The sequence below is a fragment of the Hemibagrus wyckioides genome, linkage group LG04 (genome assembly GCF_019097595.1).
Source record: "Hemibagrus wyckioides isolate EC202008001 linkage group LG04, SWU_Hwy_1.0, whole genome shotgun sequence".
NCBI classification, from domain to species: domain Eukaryota; kingdom Metazoa; phylum Chordata; class Actinopteri; order Siluriformes; family Bagridae; genus Hemibagrus; species Hemibagrus wyckioides.
In genome coordinates this window covers 11815276-11826198 of record NC_080713.1, presented here as the reverse complement: position 1 = coordinate 11826198, position 10923 = coordinate 11815276, and the positions used below count along the sequence as shown (strand labels likewise).

Sequence of the window (10923 nt, the reverse complement as noted above, 5' to 3'; positions counted from 1 at the left end):
CTTATCCCTGATCACTATTTGAAACTCTACTCTGTGATTCTCAATACAAACTACAGCATTTATCTACTACACTATAACCCCTCAGTTAGATTATTTGGGTTGCCATGACTACAACATCGATGAATTCTCAACTCTGATTGGTCAGATGGTGTGGATTAATGTGGTGTAACAGCACGGCCTGGGCATTAGTTCATGCTGTAACAGAAACGACAGGTTTATAGTAATGAACTCTATCTGATATGTTGCTGTTGTACTGAGTAACATGTTTTAGTGTTTCTGCTCATTCACAGAGACTTGCATCGCAGATCCTCCACATGATCCAAGACTACACAGATGAATAAAAACGTGGTGCTCAACAAAGAATAAAAAGATGTTAGTTTCTCTTGAAAACCTTCCAAGATATTAAACGTAACTATAAACTGATAAAAAGTGCAATGTGCTGCATCACACCAGCCTGGTCTGTCTTTTCCGTATTCCTTCCTTTCTTCCTGTTCTGATAAAACTCTATTCTGGTCTATTCTCAGCCTCTTCCACAAGGCTTCCTGAATCAATTATTTTGTTATGCAAATGATCATGAAGATTTAATGAATCTGTATCCGGTGACTTCTAGTGACTTTATGAGCATGAAAACTCAATGCTTTCTGGGTGGGAGGGGTAGCATTTACTCTCTCTCTCTCTCTCTCTCTCTCTCTCTCTCCCCTGTCCATCACAGTGGCACTAGCTGATCCTATGAGCTCATATGCATGCGGAAGAACGCAGACAGCGATTTCCTCCAAGTGTGTTACACTGATACAGCACGAACATGTTTCTCAAGCGTAGATGGCTGTTATGTGATCGGGGAGAGCCGACAAGCCAATTAGCACTAGCGCTGCTAATCCGGTGATGTCCATTTTGCTAAGTGAACCATGCGCGTTTAACCGCTTCAGCAAAGTTCATGTTTCCAGCAACACAAGACTAACGTTGTGCACTGAACACATAATGCTGAAGTACCTAATCACATACTGTTAACCACATCACCCTAACACGACTAACCTGCCTTCACTTCTATTAGTGATTAGACGGACAATATTCTCAAACTGAAAGGAACGAGGTTAAAAGTAAAGCAACTGACGTTTGTAAACCGAGAAAAGAAAGAAAAAAAGCCTCAGGGGATGGAAAACCGAAACATGGATGTGAGGTTAGTCATATCTGGGTCCATGAATGGGTTGAGTTTCATCAGAATACAAGGTGTCCCAGAGGTCTTCATACACAGGGGATTTTTTTTCTTTTTCTTTCAAAACATAAGTTAAACTTCCTCTACATGATTGCTATTTCTTTGTAAACACACATGGAGTCATCTCTCCCACTCAGGATGAGCTCGTGTTCACACATCTGGTGTTATGCGTGTAACTGCATGTCCATCACAACCTCCCTGATCCTGCCATGAAAATGATCAGATAGTCAAAGACTAACTAAAAAAGCAATATATATATGTATATAGAGAGTGCTAGGGTGTTTATATCCAGTATGTATGTAGACTTTAGTGACACCGTGTACTTCACTGACATGAGGTAAAGACAGACAGGGGATTTTGGTGTTAAATCTAAAGGGACAAGCCTGCAGCAACGGAAGACTACAAGTCAATGCAGCAACCAATACGGTGCACAGGTAATACACCACCTGAAAAAGGTATGCGGAGTTCATTTGTGCCTTCAGGAAACAACGCTGTCAAAACACACACGTTGCTCTCGGTCCCAGCAGGGACTTGAAGCGTTGACGGCTGAAGGCACAGCTGTAGCAGCCGGAAATAAACCTGCATGAATGACTCCTACATGCCCTGCGATTCCCTCTTGCATCAGCGCATGCCACATCATAGTCGCATGTCTCCTCGAAGGTAAACACGGCCTTTAAGCATTTTTAAAATACGTCGTCGGTAATGGTATGACTGAGCTGTCATGCTCATCTTAAACACGCATTTAGAGTTGAGGTCATAAGTTTACATATGCTGTGCAAAAATAAGTGGGTGGGGGTGAAAAGATGATTGATTTAAACTATTTTCTAGTTTGTTAACTTAATCATCATGTTGTCTTGGTTTTCAGAAGCTACATCTTTCCCAGAGTTTCCATCAATTGTCTTCACGTTCACTTGTTAAGTTTACACCCTCCTGGCTCATGCTGCGTTCTTAAGAATCACCTTCTTGCCTTCTTAAGTCGCCTGGAGGATTTTTCTGAGTATCAGTGGGCAGTTTAACTGCTCAGGACCAACAAGATGAACAAGAACCTCACTAAACTCAAAATCCCAATGGCTTCTGGTCGTCTTCTTCTATCACTAAACATCAAACCAGTCACTCACCATCGAGGCTAACAACACACCGTATTCAGAACCAAGCGTGTGTAAACATTTAAACTGGTTCATTTGAGTAACTTCAGGGTTTTTTTTTTTTTTTTTTTTTTACAGTGTTTGTGTGGACAAGATGTAAACATCTGTTGTGAAGTAGCTTATTCAGGACAGTACTGAATAAAACACAAAATGTAAACTTATAACCTCAAGCTTAATTACTTAATTACAGCTGCAGCAGCTAAAACATCTGAAACATCATCACATTAGCATTGCACTCTATTCTTATACAGCGCTGGGTAAATAAAATATGCAAAGGACTTTAAATATGAAATAAACCGCTTTAGTTATGCTGGAATTGATTGAAGTCTCTGATGTTTAGCTTGGTTTTAAAGGCTCAAGATAAACTGCCGTCGTTAAACCAAAATCATGCAAGAATTTTTACGCTAGACCAAATGCATTCCTGTTTACTGTATAGAACTAACATTGCTGTTGTAATACCTAATATATTTCTAACATAACTCTATTTGAGACAGCAACAAAAACAACTAAAAACAAAAAAAAATCTTCCTTATATAAACATTTTGGTTTCTTTTATGCACACTACATTTCCAAAAGTTTTGGGACACCCCTCCAAATCACTGAAATCAGGTGTTATTTTTCAGGGGTTGGACTTGGCCACTTAGTTCCAGTGAAAGGAACTCTATACTGTACTATATGTAAAGGCAGACGTTTGATCTGGATCCCAGTCTCCTCTCTAATTCATCCCAAAGGTGTTTTATTATGTTGAGGTCAGGACTCTGTGCAGGTCAGTCAAGTTCCTCCACACCAAACTCTCTCATCCATGTCTTTATGGACCTTGCTTTGTGCACTGGTGTGCAGTCATGTTGGAACAGGAAGGGGTCATCCCCAAACTGTTCCCACAAAGTTGGGAGCATGAAACTGTCCAAAATGTCTTGGTATGCTGAAGCATTAAGAGTTCCTTTCACTGGAACTAAGGGGCCGAGCCCAACCCCTGAAAAACTACACCTGAATATAATGATTTGGAGGGGTGTCCCAAAATGTTTGGCAATGTAGTGTGTTAATATTTAAACAGATACATAAATAACGTTTACAGCTTACATCACACATCAGGCAACACGATTTATACAGCAAAGCTTCGATTAGGGATGTGTACTGGCATTCAGATTCCCGGTTAATTGTGTAAAGCGCCAGTATTTGATCCTTGAGAGGAAATTATGGCCTTCTTATAAAGGCAGTGAAGAAAAATGAACAAGAGACATGTCTGAAACTATTTTCATGCCTGTGTTATAGATGTGTACTGAAAAAAAAAGGACAGATACGAGCTGATGGGTTAAAAAAACCCCCCACAGAAATAATTTCTAAAGCCATTTTGAAAATAAAACCCTTACAACAACTGGTTTGGAGACTAAACCCACTGCACACCAGACCTCCAGCAGCATGTGGTGCATCTCAACCACAACTCACACTCTCGCATGCTGCACTGAAACACGGCTTCATTTACCAATTTCATACAAACGTCATGACCACTGCGATCACGCTTAATCTCTGTAAACAAATTGCATTCACACGATCTCAATTCCATTTAACTTTCATCTCCTGAAATACTGAGCCGATATTCACTAGATGCTTCTACTGGGTGTTTCATATTTCTGCATTTCTGGTCATTATTACACAACCTTGCATCTGTCATACACAAACATTTCCACCAGCATGACACACAGGAAGAAGGTTTAATTGCAGTGGATAAAATGATACTTCATTACACCACACTAACCAGTTTTATCTTCCCATAACATAACTCGGTGTTCATTGAGTCAGACACGTGGATATTAAAATGAAACAGCGGGAAGCTGTTTACCTATAAAAGTAGAACCTGGGATATTTCTCTTCCTCCCAAAGGTTTTGCATATCACAATGTCTTTATTATGTTTACTATAATTAGCATACTTCTGCATATTGTTGTGTTGTTTTGTGTACATATGTGATTATGTTGTAAACTGAGACCGCTGGGGGTTTAGTCAGAGAGGTTTTGGTGGTAGAAATCTTTTTTAATGTGTTTGAAATCTGTTACCCTCCATTGTATTTGTTAGTATGGGTGTGAATAAAAAAAAAAAAAGTAGAATCTGTGGCATGAAACATGGACGTGAATACGGTTGCTTTTCTTTAAAGATGTAAACATTATGAAACCTGTGTATGTGGAAGCGCTGGTGTGACGATACACAAAGTTCACATTTCTATCATATCATTCTGATGACAAGCTTCGAGTTCGTTTGCAACTTGGCAGGGCTACTGAAAAAAGGAAGTGAGGCAATATCTCAGCAACAGCTTTGACACACTGCCATCAAAATTTAGTGTATCTCCCTGGGAACAAGCACTGAATGTCCCAATGGCTTCTGGTCGCCTTCTTCTGTTGCGAGCCTGAAGAGAGGCTGAAGATGCTGGGCACCCTTAATCGCTGCTTGCAGCTATGATGATGATGATGATGATGATGATGAAAGATAGAATCCAGCACTAGTGTGATTGTCGTACTTTTGCGTATTTCAACCACACACTATGACGCTTATCACGAATGAGCTCCTGCTTCTCGCTAAGAGTTGCTCTGATAAATTGATACTACGTTTCTCCTTACACTTTAAATACTACGTCTCGGAAGCTGTGTGCTTTATCCCTAATGCTTTTTAAGGAGTCGGCGTTGTCGGTGTTTTTTTTTTTAGCCTTTTAGCCTTTTAGCTTGAACCACGTCACACTGAATGTTCAACTAATTGATGCATCAGACCCAGACAGACTAGATAATGTTTAGGGTGTGAGCAGAGAATCTTCTCCCACTCATAAGGAAACTGTAAGGTGATTTTGTGAATGAACAACAAACCATTCACCACTGTCATTCAGTTCAAGACTGAATCAACCTTTCACATGGTCACACACGCGACACACAGTGATGAACACTCTGTACACACACACACACACACTTCAACAACAGAGCTGGCGATACAAACACTTCCATTATACACTCCACTGTGGATGTCTCCCAAATGACACACTCTATTCACTATAGGCCCCACACACACACACACACACACACACACACACAAACACTAAAAACAACAGGAAACGGAAATCAAGCATTTACTTTTTGTATGTGGCATATTTCTGAGTTAAAGGTCAGGGTTTTTTGGTTTCGATTATAGCTGAAACTTATATAACATACATAACAGAATATTAGCTGGTAATAACATTTGTTCCTGAAAATGCTGAAAAACGAGATGTTGAGAAAGCAGCTAAAAAGAATAATAAAATAAAATAGATTTAAGTGATTATTTTAAATGATTATTATAAACTGTACTGACTTGCACAGCATACAGTAATAGAAAAAGTCAGTACTGATTTCACTTTAATGTAATAAAAAGCATAAGGAGTTAATCAGAGCAGTAATGAGGCAGAGTGATGCGGCAAAGACTGAGGGTTTACACATGAATCAGTAAAACTGTAATGAGCAACAAACTCACAGAACAACCAACACACACACACACGCACGCACACACCACTCCCTCTGTACCTTCTGTATACTAGCTGCACTCATGGCAGTACATCAACACTATTAAAACATTAAAGAGTCTCTAACATCATCACCATCATCATCATTAGCATCATCATTATCATCATCACCACCATCACCATCATCATTAGCATCATCATTACCATCATCATCATTATCATCAACACCACCATCATCATCATCATCCTCACCACCACTATCACCACCACCATCATCGTCATCATCGCCATCATCACCACCACCACCATAATCATCATCGCCATCATCACTACCACCATCATCATCATCACCATCATCACTACCACCATCATCATCGCCATCATCATCGCCACCACCATAATCATCAACATCATCATCATCACCATCATCATCATCACCAACCAACCAGAATAAACCATTATTCTGATTATTAAACAGATGGAAAGTGCAAGGCATAGAATCAGTATTGTGGGGTTGTGCAATTTACGATTACAAACAGCGAATTATTTCTGCATACTTAAAAACAACTTAAAAATTTAGCAACTCTTTTTTTTCAGAGAATGAGTACATGTTTTTGGTATTTATCGGTGCTGATAGTGTTACCAAAATGAGCCCATCAATCAGGGAAATCAGGGAAAACAAGGATTTAATATGTTGAAGCTGTTATGATCTTTATCAGAGAAAGAGCACAAGGATGGCCAACCTGAGCTTGACTGCAGGCTTAGACGACGACAAGCCAGTGGAAAGGAAGTGCCTCCATTTCACTAAAGTCTCCTCAAGTGTGAACGTTTCTCTGCTCCATCACTGTGAATGTTTTTGTGTGCATTTTAGTGACCATGCTGACTGTTTTATGCATACTCAGTGTTCTGTCTAACAATCATGCGCTGTTTGACCAGATCACTCGCAGTCTGCTTTGAACTGATTCGCCACCGATACGTCCAGATCACTGGACATTTCATGTGATCAGTTCAGCAATAATGTACAGTGTGCTTACTTCACATGGTATCAGAGGTTTTTTTTTTTTTTGGTACCGTTATCCAAGATCACTATCTGATACTGGTAAGCAAAACCTATGAATCATGCTCATGATCTGATCCCCAGTCAAACACCAACTGCCAGGTTTCTCATGAACGTTACTATGAGCCTGTGTTCTCCAAACAGGACACACATACTCTAAAATAGGGTCCCTTATACCCTTATGCTGCCACATGACAAACACACACAAACAGCCTCCTCTAACGCTAATTAGAAATAGACGAAATGAAAATATTAAAATCTACTTTATTTAACCCTGATATGTGGATAGAGATAATCATCTCAAAACTCAGCGACTGCATGTGTTTGCAGGATCTGCCCTCATCCAGTCAGAGCAGCTTGGAGAAATGTTTTTAATGCAAACACACACACACACACACACACACGAGAGGGAGAGAGAGAGAAAAAGAGAGTGAGAGAGAGAGATAGAGAGAGAGATAGAGGATGTATAGAAGTCAGTTTTGTCCATGTCAGTTTTGTCCAGCGAGGAGTTTGTCAAGCGACAGGAAGCTGAACGTGTGGCCAAAAATCCAATACTGAAATTGTGATGTTAAATAGATTTATTGAAAAAGGTCTAATCACTAACCTCAAGCTGCACTGTTTTATCCACAATCCATTAGCTTACTGATCATGAAAATATGGCAGGATAAATCTGGGTAACCCACACAGCAAGTCAACTCAACCCATCAAAGCCTAGTGATTAAATGAGAGTTTTATGATGTGTGTCTATGGTTTGATCAAAGTCGCATCGTTTCGTGTCCAGGCTCGTAGGAAGACGCTTGCAGATAGATTAAAATTAGTTTGCAATCTTCGTTCGCCTTGTAATCGATTCCTTACATGGTAAAAACAGTGATAAAATCTAAATAGCAGAGAAATGTGCACAGGCTAGAAATGTGTGCATGTAACATAGCCGACATAGCGCATAATGAATGGATAAAAAAACATGAAAAATAAATTCGAAGCAAAGCATTAAATGTGAATGCTACATCATCAGTGTCATCATCATCATCATCATCATCTATCACAATATTGTTATCATGTGAAAACGCAGACATTCAGCACAGGGGGCTGGGTAATTAGGCAGCATTTCTTTGTGTTTTGAGGATAAAGCCTTGTCCCGTTCGAAAAAGGGAAGGCAGCATATGGACAGCTGTCTTCTGTCCTTACCTCGGACAGATTTGAAGACAGATTGCTACAGAGAACGCAATCCCAGGAATCTGTTCAGCAGACCATGAAAGTTTGAAAAGCACGCCAGGCCGAACAACAGTTTCTTAATAACGCAGTCTGTTTTTTTTTCCTCAATTTGTCAGATGATATTGTAATAAAAATATATAATGTATAACACTCATGTGATGTACGATATGATAAATGCATATCAAAAAGTGCGTAATCAACCTTTCGCCGTCAGACATTTTTTTTAGGAAGTCTCACTAGAAATAACATTTGCATGAACAAATAAATAAATAAACAAATGCAGCGTTAAAGAAAGTCTTATTGAGGATGTGGCACACGATTACGTGACTGACGAGAAAAAGGTTTCACGTCATTAGTAGTGGAAGTCTGTACAACGTTGGTGTTATTTCTAAGGTGTCTCTGTGGCTGCTTCTACAGTGGTATATTCGTTTTCTACTTGGTTTATGTGATGGAGTGAAAAGCCAGGATCTTCGTAAGGTGTTAAAACACTGACGGATCATCACAGTGTTCTGCCTCCCTCAGTTACTCATAATCGACGTAAACAAACTGATTTAGACTTTAGATCAACTTTTACTGGTTGCCATCAATCGCAAAGCCCCTCCTATATGTCTCTCTCTCTCTCTCTCTCATAATATGATGTTATTATGAGATGCGACGTACGTCTTCTAACGTACAATGTAAAGAAAGGTCTGAATAATTGCGTGACGGTGTGATAATCATCTAGATATCAAGCAAAACAAACCGAAACGATCAATGATCATCTTAATATTACTGATTCTAAAAAAAAAAAAAATCATAATAATTTACAGAGATATTTTGTTCCCTCTTAGCTCGTCTGGTGTAACATGCTGGATTTCTCTTAATTCTGACAATTTAGAGAATTTAACCTGGAGGAAGAGGAACATATGACATGTAGTGAGTGAAAGCCTTGTAGGTCTGAAAATCCACCCCGTCCTGTGTTATCAGATTTATATGAAATATAAAAGTTTCTTTTTTTTATGAGTGCTGAAAGGCAGTGCGACTTCCTGTGCGCAGAATTTCGCAAGTTTTTGCTGAATTTCTCTTCTCTGTGTTTCTCATTCCGGGTACAGAGTGATTCACTGCCACTGTTCACGACCAATCCACATCATTTAGCTCCACAGCTCGGCAGCAAAGTGCTTCTATAGTGTTTAAAGAGTTGAAAAAAAAGGGGAAGTGAAGTCGGTTTTAACTTTTATGTGTGTTACAAGGTTTCAGTCTTTGACTTAAAGCGGCTCTTGAACTCCTCCTGATGCTGGCGCACCTCGACTTTCACACTTTCCCCCCATATCCATAATCAGGTTGATATTCGTGTCAAATCTAAACATAAATAAACCCTGGCTCATTTCAACACACGGTGTGTTTGTGTGTTTTTTGGTCGTACCGCGCCCCTCTTCGTGTCGATCACACACTTTTTTCTTTATTTTTTTTTTTTCATATGCTTTCTACCCTCTCTACCAAAACAAATATCCAACAAAGTAGTGGAGCTAAAGGGTTTCACACTTACAGATTTTCCCTCGCAGACTTTGTAGAATCCGGATTTTCGTGTCGTCTTCTTCCGCCATGGTCAAAGCTTTGTGTATGAGTGAGTGAGTGAGTGAGAGTGTGTGTGTATATGTGTGTGTGTATATATGTGTGTGTGTATGTGTGTGTGTGTGTGTGTGTGTACAGTAGCTACATTCACTGAGTACTGAGCGCAACTCTCGGGAGCGCCTGCTGTCACTACCCGAGCCGTGCTGCGCGTGCGCGTACGCATGCGTACAAAGCGGCGCAGTTTGCGACGCCGCCGGGGCTGTGCCGCGCATGCGTGGCATCGCGCGCGCACGCACACACACACACACATAGACATTGAACGACGGGGCTAGTTTACCAGTGGAGATTTCTGTAACTTTTTTTTTGTTTTAAAGCATGGAATTATGACATTTTGGTCGTTTGAAATAAATTTACACGAATATACCTTTTTTTTTGGTCTAATTTCTTTATTTACACCAGACCGTGTTTATGTTCTATAAGTCCAGCTATAACCGGCTAAGCGACTGTCCCACAGCTGGTTAACTGACCACATCCGGTAATGTTACATGCGGGTAAGTGAAAGAAAACAATCTGAGTGTCATTCATTGCTTTTGATGTGAAATTTATTAATATATAAAGCCAGGAGATTGCATAAAAGTAACAGAAAAGAGAGAAACTCTTTTACTTAAGGCAAGACAAGGCCATATATATATATATATACACACACACTAAATTGCCAAAAGTTTTGGGACACCCCTCCAAATCATTAAATTCAGGGGTTAAGGGCAATGTCCTGAGTTCCAGTGAAAGGAACTCATACCAAGACATTTTGGACAATTTCATGCTCCCAACTTTGTGGGAACAGTTTGGGGATGACCCCTTCCTGTTCCAGCATGACTGCACACCAGTGCACAAAGCAACGTCCATAAAGACATGGATGAGTGAGTTTGGTGTGGAGGAACTTGACTGGCCTGCACAGGTCCTGACCTCAACCTGAACACCTTTGGGACGAATTAGAGTGGAGACTGTGAGCCAGGCCTTCTCGTCCAACATCAGTGCCTGACCTCACAAATGTGCTTCTAGAGGAATGGTCAAAACATCCTAGAAACACACTCCTAAACTTTGTGAAAAGCCTTTCCAGAAGAGTTGAAGCTGTTGTAACTGCAAAGGGCAGGCCAACTCCATTTTAGATTCATAAAGGCAGACGTGCAAACGTCACAGTCTCCGCTCTAATTCATTTGGACCTTGCTTTGTACACTGGTGTGCAGTCATGTTGGAACAGGAAGGGG

General features: G+C 40.2%; 1 protein-coding gene across 3 annotated transcripts in view; it reads right to left on the bottom strand.

The window, feature by feature from the left end:
• The window catches only part of rasa2 (RAS p21 protein activator 2), a 46961-nt gene extending 37132 nt beyond the window's left edge, over window positions 1-9829 (bottom strand). For 2 of the 3 annotated variants that reach the window (XM_058388391.1, XM_058388389.1), the window contains exon 1: window positions 9630-9828. Coding sequence is in view for 2 of the 3 variants with exons in the window: in XM_058388389.1 (XP_058244372.1) it covers window positions 9630-9687 (58 nt within the window). In the remaining variant the exon portion in view is untranslated. Of the gene's footprint in view, window positions 1-9629 lie in introns of all 3 variants that reach the window. The other variant, XM_058388390.1, reaches the window with a different exon arrangement.
• Window positions 9830-10923: the final 1094 nt, after the last annotated feature.